Raw genomic sequence first — 15727 nt, 5'->3', positions numbered from 1 at the left:
AGAGTCCGATGGGGACGATGGCCTCGAGCCGGGACATTCCCACTCCACCGTTGCACCGCCTTAGAGCCGATGACGTTGCTTACACATCATCGATGCCATGGCCGACCAAGGCAGTAGCCCCCCCCCCCCCTCCCCCTCTCACAGGCCAGACCTTGAGAGGCCCAGATTCGCCGCCACTGGGGCCGCCTAGGAACAAATGAATTAGGACAAACTTAGAGAAGAGAGGAGAGAAAAGGTGCATTCAAGAACCTCATTCATATGTTGGAATTCCTCCAAACCAAATGTGGAGAAAATTCACTACCATGTAAAATCAAAGGGGCGTGCTAAGCGTCCGCCGGCTGATCTTTTTAAAAGACCAGCCAGGTCATGAGCCGTCAGATTTGCCGTATCAAGCGAGTCGAACGCACCTCCACCACTACAACATGGGTCTTGTTGCAGAACTATTTCTGAAACATAGGTCTTGTTGCAGAATTTTTTTGCAACAACTGTTTTGTTGCAAAAAAATTGCAACCGAGTTCTGGTTGCATAAAATTCCCATAGTAGAGGTTTTGTTGTAAAACATGACCCATCATAGATCACTACAACAACGCATATCTTTCAGAAACATAGCCTTTGTTGCAGAAGCGCGCTCGGCAGTATGTGAACCCTCACTGTACACGTGTCATGCAGGGGAGGTGGCGGACGCTGCCGCTGCGATCCGCCGGGGTGATGGTAAGCTTTTCCCAAAATCAAACTATCCGAACAGTTTGTATCTTTTAAAGCACGTCCAAATAAAGCAGCTCTCACATAAGATAACCTTCCTACCTTCCTTCAAAACCAACCCCTTTGGCTCCAAAGCACGGCAAGAACCATGTAGCACCACAGAACATGTCCAAGTGCATCGCAAAAGTCCAAATGAATGAAGCTGCGGGGAGGGGACAGCCAGGGCGATGATAATAACCTGATAAGCTTGTTTAATCCCTCGATGGGCAATTGTTTAACAGCGACATAGCACCCCCCCCCCCCCCCCCCCCCCCCCCCCCTCTTTCCACCGTGGATCGGCACATTCCCAACGCCTCGTCGTAATATTCCGGCCCCCGGACGCCGGCGACCAATCGCGGGCCGTCACCGCGACTCCTCCACCGATAAAACTACCTACAAGAAGCCGACGCTGACCCGCGGCTTAAACCTAGGATCTGCGAAGCTGCGGCTCGACATTGATCGCAGATCTTTTGTCTTGGTCTTTCTGGGTAGCTGGTTTGTGGTTTGTGGTGGGCATGGTGATGGAGGTGGAGGCTGACATGGAGCAAGTTCTTGGCGGCTTCAGCCTCCAGCTAAGCGACGGCGGCGATAGTGATGAGAGCGGCGGCCGGGGAGGGGGGTTCGGCGAGGCCGACGGCGGGGGCGCGGTGAAGGAGCGGATCGCGCGGGCCCTGCGGCTGTACAAGGAGTCGAGCAGCGGCGGCGGCGACGGCGGCGAAGGCGGCGCGCTGGTGCAGGTCTGGGCGCCGGCGCGGGACGGGGAGCGCCGCCGCGTGCTCGCGACCCGCGGGCAGCCCTTCGTGCTCCCCTCCAGGTGCCGGCGGCTGCTCCAGTACCGGACGGTGTCGCTGACGCACGTGTTCGCCGTGGGCGGCGGCGGGCAGGGCGAGCGCGCGGCGTGGGAGGAGCGCGGGCTGCCGGGGCGGGTGTTCGAGGCGCGGGCGCCCGAGTGGACGCCCAACGTGCAGTTCTACGGCACCGGCGAGTACGCGCGCATGAGCTACGCGCTCATCTACGACATCCAGGCCAGCCTCGCCCTCCCCATCCTCGACCCCGCCGACCCCCGCCGCTGCCTCGCCGTCCTCGAGCTCGTCTTCACCGCCGCCCCCGCCGCCCGCTTCGCCGCCGAGGCCCACAGGCTCTGCAAGGCCCTCCAGGTCAGACATCCGTCCGTCTCTCCTCTAGCTTCCTCCTTGCATTCTCGCTCCACCGTAAAAACTACTACTACTCCTTGTGCATAAACAGCCGCCATGAAATGTTTGGCTAGGTAGCCGCCATGAATCCTAAAAGCTTCTACGATTAACATTTTCTGCCATTCTATGCATGCAGGCAGTGTCGTTGAGAGGCTCGGAGATCTGCCACCCCGTACCACCGACCGAGGTGCGTGCCGCGACTTGCGAACCATGGGTTCGTACACATTTTCTCTACATCTTAGTCTTTTGATTGATTGGTGCATCAAACTCAATAGAGAGGCGTAATCACATGCACTTTGGAAACAAAATTTTGTCTTGTTATATAATCCATTCGTGTTCATCTACCAGTCGCAACTTCCGAAGCCACCTCTTGATTATGAACATGTGATGTGCAGATATGCAACTCAGAGGCGACTCAGGCGGCCATGTCGGAGGTGTCGGGGCTGCTGGCCGCCGTCCGCCAAGCCCACGAGCTGCCGCTGGCGCAGGCCTGGGTCAGGTGCAAGCAGTGCACCAGCACGGATGTCGACGACGACGGCCAGCATTTCTCCCTGACGACGGCCGGCGCCCCATTCCACCTGGGCGCGCACTACGGCGGCTTCCGCGACGCCTGCGCCGAGCACCACCTGCGGCGCGGCCAGGGGCTCGTGGGCGAGGCGGCGGCGGTGCGCGGGCCACGTTTCTGCGCTGACGTCGCCAGGCGGTCCAAGGACGCCTACCCGCTCGCCCACTACGCCCGCATGCACGGCCTGGCCGGGTGCCTCGCCGTGCCGCTGCGTCTGCCGCAGTCCGCCATGGACGTCGGCGACGACGGCCAGGTAGGGGAGGAATGCGTGGTGCTGGAGTTCTTCCTCCCGCCGGACTGCAGGAGCGCCGGGGAGCAGAAGGCCATGGTGGACGCCGTCACAGCTACGATCAGGAAGGAATGCTCCGGCGATCACCTGGAGGCGACGAGCGACCTGCAAGATTTGTCCTTGGAGAACGTTCTTGCCGATGCTGACACAGCCCATGAACTGAACGATCGTGGGGACTATGATACCAATGATTCAGACGAGGAGGACGGTGATCAAGCAGGAGGCGTCCATGGCGCGGACCAAAGTGGAGCCGAGGATCGCGGACCACCACCGGAGACGAAGAAGAAGAAGAAGACCGGAAGGAAGGCCGGAAGACCTGTCAGCCTCAAGGAGCTGCAAGGATACTTCTCAGGGAGCCTGAAAGATGCTGCGAGGAGCCTCGGCGGTAAGAACATTCTCGACACAGATTAACCAAGATGAACACCACAATGAATTGACTCCCAACCAAGTTCATTGAAACATGTCGAAAATCTGGTACTTGGTTTGCATTCGTATAAGCCGCTACCCATATCGAAAAACCGAAATATTTACTGCATGATGAGGCAACTGAGAGTCTGAAACTCTTGTTCTACAGTGTGCCCGACGACAATGAAGCGCATCTGCAGGCAGCACGGCATATCAAGATGGCCATTCCGGAAGATCAGCAAGGTGAACCGTGCACTCGGCAAGATCAGGGCCATCGAATCGGTGGATTGCTCACCGAAGCCGACTGCTGCTTCTTCTTCCACCTCTCGCCGAGCTCCAGCCCCTCATCTGCCATGCCTGTCAAGTGCTCTAGGAGAAGACACCTCCTCCCAAGGCTCAAGCCAAGATCCTCCACCTCTCACCAAAACCACAATGCGCAAGTCTTTGCTGTGGCGCAGCAATGGCGCGGAGGGGGAGCTGGTGACCATCAAGGCGAACTACAGAGGGGACATCATCAGGTTCAGGGTGCCATGCTCCGCCGGCGTAGCAGCAGTAAAGGAGGAGGTGGCCAAGAGGCTGGGCCTAGATGCCGGCGCCTTCGACATCAAGTACCTCGACGACGACCATGAGTGGGTGCTCCTGTCCTGCGATGCCGATTTCCAGGAGTGCCTTGATGTTGCCCCGGGCCTGCCGGCGTCCGCTGCTGTGGCTGCCGGAGCCGGAGCGGTGTCTCCTGTTGTCAGGCTAATGGTGCAGGAGGTAGCCGATAACCATAGGAGCTCCTGTGGTAGCTCAGATTAGCCTTACTAAAAGCATGCCTTAACCATACAGCTGTTACTGATGAGGAGGCTTTGTCACTTCCTTGACGTGCGTCGGAGTCAGGTAGAGCTTTCAAAATTCTGCAGATTCACTTTGTAACTTTGTATACTCACGGTACATTGTTTGAATAATGATAGAAGGGGTGGGATTTTATTACTTGAAGAGTATTTTACATGCAGTAACAGTTTCAAACTAGTTTGATCAGCTCCTAGCACATGGATTCATGGAAGAAGGATCCTTTCCTAAGTGGCTTCAGTAGATCAGTTAAGAGGCAAAATTACAAAGACAGCATGCAGACCCAATCAAGCAAATGGGGCTTTGCATTTCATACAACACGGATTTCGCTGCAGGACACCCATGGTAGTAATCTGGTACAGCCCTAATACAGTTCTAAGGGGCAGCAAAAACCTGCTATTCCACGACAAGTTTATTGTTCTGTGTCAATCCCTCGCCGGTAATCGGGTATTCTGATGACAGTTTCCACTCCCCGTCCACCAAGAACTTGATTTCGTAGCTTTATTATGCACACAAACATATGGAGATGATTTATTTAATGAATCAGAGTGAGCGTGGCAGCATCGCAGAACTGATAAAACATACCTCCCAGGTCTAAGCCTCAGAGTCGCAGAGAATCTCGCATAATCCCCTGAATATTCCCTCGACATTGCCTCACCATGTGACCAGCCATCAAAGGAGCCCATAATTTGCACGTTCTGGTATGAATTGTATACACATGGTGAGTAAGAACATAGCAAAATGAGAATGAGGACAAAAGCAGAGGAATAAGAATGTATTTTACAAACTGAATGGACAAATATAACAGTGCAAGAAGTTACTCTATATAATCATTCAGTAAAAAGCATTTGTTTACCTCAGCCATGCCAACCCAATGGACAGCGACTTCTCGAGGTCTTAAAGACTCAATGTCCTTTATCTGTACCATAACCTTGTCATGGACAGCTGCAGGAAAGCAAACACTAGCATTATCAGTCAGCCGATTTCGCACAAAGTTTAACTTAGAGCATTGCACGCTTGTATGAAACAAGGTATTATTTTAACACAGCTCTAGATACTGTTATGCAACTAGATGTCACAAAAAATGATATTACAAGCATTTGTTCGCAGTTGGCACTGCTAAGCACATTTAGTTATTGTTGGCATGCCAATTGTACTTCACCAAAGGGGGGTGAGAACACACTAAAGACTGCTCTGCATATTTAGCTGCTGTAAGGCTGCAATAAGCATGAAGTTTCTCCAATATTATTAATGTGAGGACAGAAATATATCGATGACGAAATTTAGATCTGAGAAATCATAAAATGCTAGCACTCAGAATATCAGATCACAGTTATAATAACCATAAATGCACTTGGATCTCACTGTCAACCTACCTACTTTGCATATCAGATATCCATATCACAACTCATAACATGACAGTGAGAACTACGGTTATAAATGACAAAGGATAGTCACCATTGCCTGCTTAGGGACACTAGGTATTCCATGCCAGTCAACAATGATGCTAGCGGAATTGTGACTTCCAGTATGCTGGAATTTATAGTTGACTTATTATGACAACCAAACAGATCAATACAACAAAGGATCAATTTGTTTAAGTGAATTAGATATGTTTTTTTACAGTGGGTAGGCCACAAATTTCAGGTCAATACCTAGGGAGTTCTTTAACAAACTGGAACAATCCCACCGGCCTAAGACACCAAACCTCAGTTCCATGACCTACCTAGCGTAGCACTATAATATGTAGAAATTTAACAACAGATCAACAGCAAATAAATGTTTATTTCCAATGGATTGTACATGGACCATGACTAATCAACTCAAGTACTGTCTATTCAATCCTATGGAGATATGGCATCAAGGATAGGCATTCATCATTCGGCTTGAATTCAGTGGGCCACTTCAAGGCAAAGTTTGTTAAGTGAGCTGCCGTACTATTGTCAAATGTCTTTGCAAAACAGGTAACAATGACAAATGTAATGATGGAGAGCATCAATCATGCCGACAGTAGCTCTTTCTGCTAAATTACCTTCTAATCTGGAGAGAAGATGAGACTGAATATATTTTCCATTTACCTTCCTTGACCCTGATGGAACATCAAAATTAGCAATCTCTTCAGCTAGGCCAACCAAAGCCTGTGGACATAAAGAAAGAGTTAAGACGCACAAAGTTTTCCAGTACAAACATCAAAGGTGGTGGTTACGTACATGAGCAAAAGACGATATTGAACAAAACCAGTAAAGAAAACATAGTTATATACATGCAGTACTGAGGAAGACAAATCTAAGAGCTTACAATATTGTGCAAAGTGAAATCAGCATAATTATAAGGGGGGTTGATCAGCAACAAACCATTTACCAAACAGTCACCTTAAAAACTGTGCAGTTTGCTTTTGAATGATCACAGAAAGGACCAAACATGTATTTTGTTGATAAACAGGACACAAAAGGGGGCCAAAACAATTGGAACACGTGACCACCGGACAACATCTTGAGCCAATCCAATTAACTATGCATAACAGTTAAACAATCCGAAAAAGAAAATGCTAACCTGCAGTTCAAGTTCCAAAACAGCAAGTTCACTTCTGAACTTTACAATTGCATCATCCTTTATTTGCGACTGTAGAACATAAGATCTAGTTAGTAATGACCTAGCACTATTAAGAGAAATGGTATCATGCGACTTTTACATATCAACTCTATCCCGGGCTGCTGTCTACACAAAACATACTTTTCCCACAAAACCTCATTGGTCCGTGATAAGCTTAAGTTGGAAAACAGTTATGCCACTTCTAACATATAACATTTCAGAATTTTAATATTTATGATCACTGATAATTTTCTTGCTGAGTTAGCAGACAGTGTCATGTGAACTGACAATTGTAACATGCAAGTAGCAGAAGAGTTCTAGATGCGACCCTTCCCCGGTTAAAAAGATCACCGTATCTGACCTACATCGCAATTCACAAATCCAGCCTGGATAGACGGCTAATTTTGAATCTAAAGGAGCAGGTCAGTGGTTTGGTGGTAGCCTCCTCACATACCCAGGTTAGAGTCCTAGGAGCAGCTTGGGTCAGAGCTCCTGGCATATATATTATGAAAATAAGAAATTATGAATGTATATATGCAGTTCTTCAACAGAACAACGAACTATTCCTCAGAAGGCCAGTCATACAACACCACACTTTACTATCAATCAAGTAAATTTGATGTATGGTTTATGATTTCAGTAATAGAACCTGTCTCTTGAGAAACCGGTTCAGCTGGTTTGCTTCACTTAGCTTTCTCAAAAGCTTACTTCGTTCTTTATCAGCCAAAAGAGATTTCAACTGCAAAATAATGAGAGAAGATTTATAAATCACCACTGCCTCTTTTAACAGATCCGAAAGCATCACGTGTGGCCAACATTACATAGCTTAAGCACCCACATATGCAAGCATGATTGCTTTTCCCTTTTCACAAGTAGTATTAACTAATATATGTATAACCATTTCGAGAGGTATGAGGACAATTCTAGCCCCCATTTCATTTTAGACAGAGTATGCCAACTTGCAGTTCTTTAGTAAACACAGAAGAACAGCTGGTTTCATGAGTAAGTGGCACATGTGCTCAGAATGATGAGCTTCACATGTGAAACGATATAATATGGAGTTTGACTAACACCTCGGCTGAGGTCAGCTGCTCACTAGCCTGCCCTGATGAAGACGATGTCGAACTCGATGGTGCAGGCCCATTTTCTAAATTCAAACTTGCTGCGAAAGATCTCCAGCGTGAACGCCTGCCAACAACTGGGCTGACGGGACACACCCCAGTGGCAACCTTGCAGCGTCTGCTAGAGTTTGTGTAAGCTGTAAAATAGCAGAGAACCCTTCCAGGAATCCATTGCTTCTCGCACGCAGGCTTACTCGGGCATACGAATTTATACTCCATACACGCATTCCTTGTCAAGAAAGTCAAACATATCATGTCAAATTAACTCAAGAGAGACAACAGAAACCGCCACATTTTGTCGAATTTCCCTTTTGAATTCAGTATCTGAAAAGAAGATGTGTGCATAACCAACAGCAGGGCCTACCTTGCGGCGAAACTCGCAGTCAAGCATTCCATAGCAATTCCTGAAGAAAAACAATAATAAGAGACATCCTGTTAGGAGTCAAATTCAGTATATCTTCCACTCAAAACTGTGAACAAGAAGTACAAATCTCCGGCGGCCGGTAACTTCATCTACGCAACGCACTTGAGAACCCCGGCCTCAGACTCATAGACTGACGAAACTGCAAGGAACCGACCCTCCTTGCCCCACTGACGGAAAAACCTCACTGTTCGTTCTGAGCCCGCATACTGTGGGCTGGCTAGGAAGTCCATTTCAAGGGAAACCCAGAACCTCTGGAGCTGCGCCTCCCACGGATCAGCTCCTACCCCCAAACGCACGCGGAAACCGGAACAGAGGCGGCCACCGCGCCCAATCGCGGCAGGAGCTCGGCACCGATCGGCCCGCTTTGGGGGAAATTAAGCGGAAGGCCTAGAAACGAACCTCGCGGAGAATGCCGGGAGCTTGGGGCTGGAGCCCCGGAGGCCGGAGATCGAGCGGAGGCGGCGGCGGAGGGGGAATCGGAGTGGAGTGGGGAGGCGAGGGCGAGGGCGAGGAGCTCGTAGTTCTGTTTCTGTGTGCGTGCGCTTCGCGACTCGCGAGGTTGCGGCCACGGATCTATTCATCTTTTGCGCTTTATTTTTGGTTTTGGCTGTTGTGCGAGAAGGCCCTCCTCAGATGTCCTATTCAAGATGAGGTCCCAGCCGACCAGGCCAATTTGTCGATTTTCAAGCCATGGCACTGAAAATGAAAAACAATGTGCTACAATCTTCAATCCTTTCGAACTTGGCTCGGTGGAAGCAGAGTCGGCAAGATGGAGAAATAGGACTATCTGATTTGATTTGTCTTTGTTTTTCGGTAAACCATGAAATGATCGTCTTTGGGCGATCAAATTGTCGACAGTTGCTCCTATTATACTTGTAACACACTCCTTTTTCAAATTATCTGAAGTTCTAGCTTTTGTTCCGACTACTCTATTTTTTTATCAAGCCTACCGATTAATTTTTTTGTAGATGTCTACGACGTTTGATATCTCGCGGAAATAATTTGCTGTCATGGATATTCTACAGACGTAGTAGAACTTGAAACCTACAACTTCAAATAGTTTTTGTGGTTTATTTTGTTTTGAATGCTGTGTGCAAGAAGGGCCTTTTGAGATTATTCTTGATAGCCCCCGAGTCTACACTGCACCGCACCGCACTCAAAGGCGATAGGAGGTGAATTGTAAGACTAAAAGCAACAATTCGCCTTTTGAAGAGTACTATAAAGCAAAACTTGAACAGGTGGCATCTTTTTCAGGCCATCGTATTGAAAACAATGTGCTGCAGCTACCACTTGAGGGTTAGCTGCAGCAGCCGAACTCATATCAAGGCATATCAGTAGAAGACAATTGCCACTAATCTTGCACTAGAATCCTCAATATGACATTCAGTCAAATCACGCAAAGGCGCCTCCGTTTCTGCAAAGCACAACCAACTGAAATCGGAAACCTTCGCACCCATGTAAACCCGCACCACACAACCAAAATAAGGCGAATGATCTGTCTCCCTCCCCGCTCGGAACGCGGGAGAACACGGCAATGCATAGGTTCATGAAACAAGCGCAGCCCGCGGCACAGGGTTTGTCGAATTCCGGAGTCTAAACGGCTACGCCAAAAGAGCTGTACAACTTGCAACCAGGCATCACGATGAGGCAGACTCCAACAAACAGACCAGCTATCCCACCCGGAATTTAAAACCCCAAACACATAGTACTTGTTGCTTTTGGCACGACGAATGGAACACTTCGGGGCGAATTCTTCGCAGAATCAAGAAATTGTACTCCGCTACATCGGGTCTTGATGACGGTGGAGAAGGGTTGGCTTGGACCAGATGTAGCTGGAGACCTCTCATGCCGCCTATGTGGATGAAGGGCCATGGTGCTGCGGCTTTTCTGATACTTCGGCAGAGTGGCCATTATCATCAGCTTCGCACTGAAACAGAGAGTTTGACAAGGAACGGTCGTTAGCAATGAGAAATGGTTTCAACTAATGATGTTTACACTTTATAGATGGCAATGGCTATGTTCTGCTATAGGATAAAAACATGATGTTGCTTCAGCTACAAGGTTTGCACATAAGACCAGGTAAAGAATCTAATGCATCAGGACACCATAACATTGTCATCAGCTTCGCACCGAAGGGAGTTCAGCATGGAAGATCATTAGCAATGAGAAATGGTTTCAGCTAATGCTGTCTACAGATGGCAATGGCTGTGCTTTGGCTAGAGAAAAATAAAATAAGACATGGTGTTTGATTCGGCTACCAGGCTTGCACAGAAAACTAGGCACAGAATCTAATGCATCAGGACACCATAAAAATAATCAGTGTACTGGATACGAGAATTTCGCGTACCAGATCGGAAAGCATATCAATGGTGAGTACTGCGTCGAATTCATTGGCCTTCAGTGCTTCAAGAATGAAGTCAGCAGACACATCTGGGAACATCAGCGAGAGAGATTCCACCACGGCGAGATGATGATTACCCGCGTGACTTGCCTCAGCAGCTTCTCCTTTTGATGATGACTCAGTAGAGATGTTGATCTTTCCTAGGCTTTCAGCATAGTCATCAAAAGAAAGGGACTCTGGGAGTTGATACCCAGCAGACTTGTCAGCGGTCTCATTCTTTTCAGTCTCATCTACTTGCTTCTCGGGGTCCTTCTTTCCTTTCAAGCTTTCCGCAAACAGAGACTTGTTGGAGGCAGGCACGAAAGGAGTGGCATGCGGATTCAACTGAAAAGACCGCTCCATTGCTCGAGATTCAGCAGACCTATCAAAACAATCAAGGAAACATAAGTATTGTGCAAACAGCCATGAACTCGTGACTCATCAGTCATCATATTACTACACTTTGCATGCATATCAAATTATGTCGAGAACGTAACTCGTTCGCTCTGATTTAAAAACACTTCAATGAGTGCAAAAGGGAATGCGTATTCAGAGAAACTTAGATGAAATCCATCTCCACATTATTCATCAGCGTAAGCTGGCGATTCTTCATGTGAGTTATAATCCTCAGAATTGATAATATCAACATATAGTAGCTTGCCACAATACAGTACAGAGTACAGTATGCGTGGAAAATGTATCACATCTTAGGTAGAATATACATCAATCAAAGATGATCAGACACTTTGATGAGTGCAAAATGGTATGCATTATTCAGGAAAAAATAGATGAGATCCATCTCCACATTATTCCATCAGCGTAAGCTGTCAATTCTTCGTGTGAGTTACGACCCTCAGAATTCAAAATATCAACATATAATAGTTTGCCAGAATACACTACAGAGTACATTGGGTGCGAAAAATGTATCACATCATAGGTAGGGTATGCATCAATCAAAGACGCGCACACACTTCTAGATCAGAACCTACTTACTTATGGGACAGCAAACTTAGGGGTTTCGTGCCATGGGCGCGCAATTCTATTTATGGACCGAGCAACAAGAACCTAGCTAACAGCAACTGGACGTTAAGTCTTTTTTAAGAAAAGAAATACAGCAAGGGAATGCAATTTGCACTTGATAAAATTGATTCCACATATTAGTTCGGCATAACAGAGTAACTGACATCCCTTGGATACACGAAAGAAATTATCAACAGTTACAGGATAACTACCTAATAAAAGCAGAGCAGGAATAGCATGGCAGAAAATCGTACTAGCTGAACCCCAAACAAATAAGATTTCATCAGCCTACTGTCTACAAGCTCCAATGCAGGCACCCGAATTTTAACCAGGAAGCTACAACCTTATTATACCACATTCTCAAGGAACAAGAGCAACCATTAATCTCACAGCAAGACTCTATCACAAGGATGAAGCTACTCTTAGACCCGTACATACTGAAGGAAAATAGAACACGGCGGGGAATCGAATCTACTTCGTGATGCCATTCAACCCACCTCGCCCTCCATTTCAGCAAGACTGGGTCGCCGGGAAGTACGCCCAGGTGGTAATGACTAAGCAATCGACTACTGAGACCAGAGCAAGCTACCACGAAGCGCAAGCTCCCCGAAAACCAATCTCGAGTTCCCGATCCCCCGCTTCCGGGGGGAAAAACTCCAGCACAAGCGAGCGATTCCATGATCCCTGGGTCTCGCACCGAATCGGGAACCACGAACCCCACCGAAGCATCCCAAACACCCCCGCAACAGCAGGAAAGAATTCGAGCGCGACGAAGCAACCTAAGCTACCGCCGCGGCGCGCGGCGAGATTGCCCGACCTCGCCGGGATCGCGAATCGAACGGGAGGCAACACGGCGAGAGGGGCTACCGGGGCGGGAGGGGGCGGCCGTACCTCGACGCCGACGGGGGAGCGGGGCGGGGGAATGCGCGAAACCCTAGGTCGGTCGCGCGTCGGTCCTCGTTCGTCGTCGTCGGCGTCGCGCTTGCTTCCGTCGGGCTGGAGCCAGGGGGCGGGGGTAATAAAGGAGGGGGGAAGGAAAGAAGGTGACGGGGGGAAGCCAGGAGGAGGAGGGTGGGGGTGGGGGTGGGCCCCGCGCGACGTGGTGGGGGTAAGCGGGCCGTCGGATGCCGGTGCTGTTCGTGGATGGACGGCGGAGATGGCGTGGGCAGGGGTTTCCTCCCCTTCCGCTATTAATTGGGGGGTGGCTTTTTCTGGGAATGGCAGCGCGTTTTCGCTTTGGGGCGGAAAGAGGGGTGCGCATCATGCGTGTTTGCTGAGTGAATGAGTACTGGCACGCACAAGCAACATTCACGTGCCCCTCGTTCTACTGGTACCAGGTTCTGATATTTACCGCATGTTTTTTCTTGGTGAGAGCATATATATATATATATATATATATAGTCGTGATGGACAAATCTGGCCACTCAAACGCCTTGCGGACGCTGACCGGACAAATCTCAAATAATGTAATTCACATCCGATCATCTCAATTATCATATCTCAAATTCATACAAACCATGCAACGACGTCGATGCACACACATCATCCGGTTACTCCATCACTACTGACTAAACATGCCATCGGACTACCAAAATTTGCCATGTTTGGCTATGATGAAGTTCATCCACGGCTGCTCTTGCCCTTCCTGACACCCCTGTCGTCCTTCGCACGGAAGTACCGGGCGAAGACGCAGCACAGATCGAGCCGAATCTGCTCGTCGTCGGAGCTGTCCTCGCCGTCACTGGCCGCCTTCTCCTCCTTCGGCGGCAGTCCGGCCATAGCACGGACCGCCCGATTATGCTCTCGGGCCGAGGGGCGCGCGTGTTCCTCCAGTGCCGTTTCTTCACAATGCGGGCGCGGATGGCTTCCTCCTCTGCAACCGCCCTCGCTGCCGCATCAGCCGCCGCCATTTCCGCCGCGATACTGGCCTCGACGGCCCTTATCCTCTCCTTCCCACGACGGTATGCCTGTTTTTCGTGGGACTCATAGTCTATCTGACCGGCGATGGGGAAGAATAGGGGTTCCGGCTGCCGGGGCCGCGTGGATCCAGCTCCAAAGGACTCGTGCGCACATTCAGCCGACGCAATGGAGTCGCGGCGACAGATCCGTCCGTCGCCTGGGAGCTGTCCTACCGGGAGCGGCAGAGTGCAATGCGAACCGCCATTGCCTCCTCCAACCCGCACGGAATGACACCCGAGTCGATTGATCCGGACTGGTCGGAGTCAAATCCGTTGCCTGCCATGCCGGAGAAGGTTGGGAACCGCGTGAAGGTGAGCTCGGATGGCGGAGGGGAGTGGAGGGTAGTCAAGTGAAGTGGCTAGGGTTTGGTTTGAAGATAGGATGAGGAGGAATATATGTGGGGTCGGGTGGGCCAGTATGGGCCGGATCCGACGTGGCTGGCGTGCCCGGGTGCGCCCAAACGCCCCCATATCCGCCCCATTTTCGGGCTGGATATGAAGGGTGTCACCTAGCCCAGGCATTTGAGACCCATTTGAGGCGTCCGTCTGGGTCAATCGGGTGGGCCACCCAGACGTTTGAGAAGGGTACGAGACGTCCGGCTATAGATGCTCTGATATTTACCACATGATTATGGTGATGTGATGATATTTCTGCAAAATCCGACGGTGATGATATCTTCAGATCCTTATCTTGTTCATTTGATTGACTTTTTTTTGAACCGGGCTAACCCCCTTTCCATTACTTAGAACGGAAATACAATAGTCTGAAAACAGATAGGAGTCTAAGAATAGGGAGAAGGGGAGAGCGAGTCCAACGCACTACTAGGAAACCCACCGCACTCGCCCGCCATCGAAACGAGCGCTGTGGGGCGAAAACCTAGCAGCACCATTGAGCTAGCCCTATTACAAAAGATAGCCAAAAGCCACAAAGTTTTAAGGATGACAAGTAACAAGGACGCGTAGCTCACTCGGCAGGCATCTTCAGTCGGACCGGCAAAAGAAACAACAGGAACATGGGCGCTGGGGAAGATCAGCTTCAGCCTCCAATCTTGATAGTTGTATCACATGCCCTCATCAGCATCAGAGTCCCACCGCGAATCATCTCCGCCCCTGCTCGAAGTTGCTTGACATCGTATCCAACCTGAAGACCTGCCCAATATAGAAGAAAAGAGACCACCGTAAAGACAATCTCGAAAGGAGATTTAATCATCTTCTTCTCAAAGGTAGCACTATTCCGTGCCAGCCAGATAGACCAAGTAACCGCACCCAAAGCCACAATATAGAATGATTCATATCTGGGTAGGAAGGAGTAGCACCACACAAAAAACTGCCAGCAGTTTCTGGGACAAAGGTCAGTCCCAAGAGTCACCCCAATAGATCGCCAAACAACTCTGGCAACAGGGCAGCCAAAGAACAAATGCTGGGAAGTTTCAATTTGTTGGCAGAAGGAGCACACCGGGTTCCCAGGCCACTTACGTTGCCGCATCACTTGCCTAGTCAGAATTGCATCTTGCGAGAGTTGCCAAAGGAAGATTTGGATTATAAGGGGAATTTTAGCTCTCCAAATCCACCTAAAGTTGCACCCACTAAGGGGTTTTTCGAGCCACTTATACATGGACTTAGTAGTGTATTTGCCCGATTTGTTTAGTCTCCAATACACCGAATCAGGGGCATCCGACAGGTGCGTACCGCGAACCTGATCACGCAGATTAGTCCACTATTCCATTAGATCAGCGTCCAATCTTCTGCGAAAGAAGTTAGAGCATACTATGGTGATACGTCCATTTTGTATCATGCTTTTATATCGATATTTATTGCATTATGGGCTGTTATTACACATTATGTCACTTATGATTAACCCCCCTCACAAGCATCCGCAACTACGAAATAAGAATTAAGATAAACCTAACCATATCATGAAACATATGGATCCAAATCAGCCCCTTACAAAGCAACACATAAACTAGGGTTTAAGCTTGTGTCACTCTAGCAAGCCATCATCTACTTATTACTTCTCAATGCCTTCCCCTAGGCCCAAACAATGGTGAAGTGTCATGTAGTCGACGTTCACATAACACCACTAGAGGAAAGACAACATACATCTCATCAAAATATCGAACGAATACCAAATTCACATGACTACTTATAACAAGACTTCTCCCATGTCCTCAGGAACAAACGTAACTACTCACAAATCATATTCAT

At 49.0% G+C, this 15727-nt stretch overlaps 3 protein-coding genes across 4 annotated transcripts; 1 reads left to right on the top strand and 2 right to left on the bottom strand.

The window, feature by feature from the left end:
- The first annotated feature begins 1014 nt into the window (after window positions 1–1014).
- Window positions 1015–4168, top strand: LOC125512606 (protein NLP3-like). 2 transcript variants are annotated; one of them, XM_048677701.2, is made up of 4 exons: window positions 1015–1898; window positions 2071–2121; window positions 2330–3173; window positions 3363–4168. In XM_048677701.2, the coding sequence occupies exons 1-4, from the start codon at window positions 1257–1259 to the stop codon at window positions 3992–3994; spliced, it is 2169 nt and encodes a 722-aa protein (XP_048533658.2). In that variant the 5' UTR covers window positions 1015–1256; the 3' UTR covers window positions 3995–4168. The 2 variants fall into 2 exon arrangements, with proteins under 2 accessions (XP_048533658.2, XP_048533657.2); XM_048677700.2 differs by having other exon boundaries at window positions 2071–2148.
- Window positions 4141–9190, bottom strand: LOC125512607 (protein PTST, chloroplastic). The gene is made up of 9 exons (XM_048677702.2): window positions 8564–9190; window positions 8105–8144; window positions 7693–7969; window positions 7269–7358; window positions 6581–6649; window positions 6060–6165; window positions 4884–4972; window positions 4613–4725; window positions 4141–4526 (listed from the first exon to the last, which is right to left on the bottom strand). The coding sequence occupies exons 2-9, from the start codon at window positions 8134–8136 to the stop codon at window positions 4424–4426; spliced, it is 879 nt and encodes a 292-aa protein (XP_048533659.2). The 5' UTR covers window positions 8137–8144; window positions 8564–9190; the 3' UTR covers window positions 4141–4423.
- A 456-nt stretch (window positions 9191–9646) lies between these two features.
- LOC125512608 (uncharacterized) lies at window positions 9647–12611 on the bottom strand. Its single transcript, XM_048677704.2, has 3 exons — window positions 12456–12611; window positions 10512–10926; window positions 9647–10091 (listed from the first exon to the last, which is right to left on the bottom strand). Exons 2-3 carry the CDS (start codon window positions 10905–10907, stop codon window positions 10017–10019), a joined length of 471 nt encoding a protein of 156 aa, XP_048533661.1. The 5' UTR covers window positions 10908–10926; window positions 12456–12611; the 3' UTR covers window positions 9647–10016.
- Window positions 12612–15727: the final 3116 nt, after the last annotated feature.

The sequence above is a fragment of the Triticum urartu genome, chromosome 6A (assembly GCF_056163025.1).
Source record: "Triticum urartu cultivar PI428250 chromosome 6A, HENAU_Tu73, whole genome shotgun sequence".
In the NCBI taxonomy this organism is placed as follows: domain Eukaryota; kingdom Viridiplantae; phylum Streptophyta; class Magnoliopsida; order Poales; family Poaceae; genus Triticum; species Triticum urartu.
This window is presented reverse-complemented; position numbering and strand designations above follow the sequence as displayed.

Coding starts and splice junctions, on each gene's coding strand:
- LOC125512606 (XM_048677700.2), top strand. CDS start 1,257: ATGGTGATGGAGGTGGAGGCTGACATGGAGCAAGTTCTTGGCGGCTTC. Junction 1,899..2,070: donor GGCTCTGCAAGGCCCTCCAG/GTCAGACATCCG, acceptor CTATGCATGCAG/GCAGTGTCGTTGAGAGGCTC. Junction 3,174..3,362: donor TGCTGCGAGGAGCCTCGGCG/GTAAGAACATTC, acceptor CTTGTTCTACAG/TGTGCCCGACGACAATGAAG.
- LOC125512607 (XM_048677702.2), bottom strand. CDS start 8,136: ATGGAATGCTTGACTGCGAGTTTCGCCGCAAG. Junction 6,650..7,268: donor ACCGGTTTCTCAAGAGACAG/GTTCTATTACTG, acceptor TATGTTCTACAG/TCGCAAATAAAGGATGATGC. Junction 4,527..4,612: donor CTGAGGCTTAGACCTGGGAG/GTATGTTTTATC, acceptor TGCATAATAAAG/CTACGAAATCAAGTTCTTGG.
- LOC125512608 (XM_048677704.2), bottom strand. CDS start 10,907: ATGGAGCGGTCTTTTCAGTTGAATCCGCATGCCACTCCTTTCGTGCCT. Junction 10,092..10,511: donor TTGATATGCTTTCCGATCTG/GTACGCGAAATT, acceptor TCTCTGTTTCAG/TGCGAAGCTGATGATAATGG.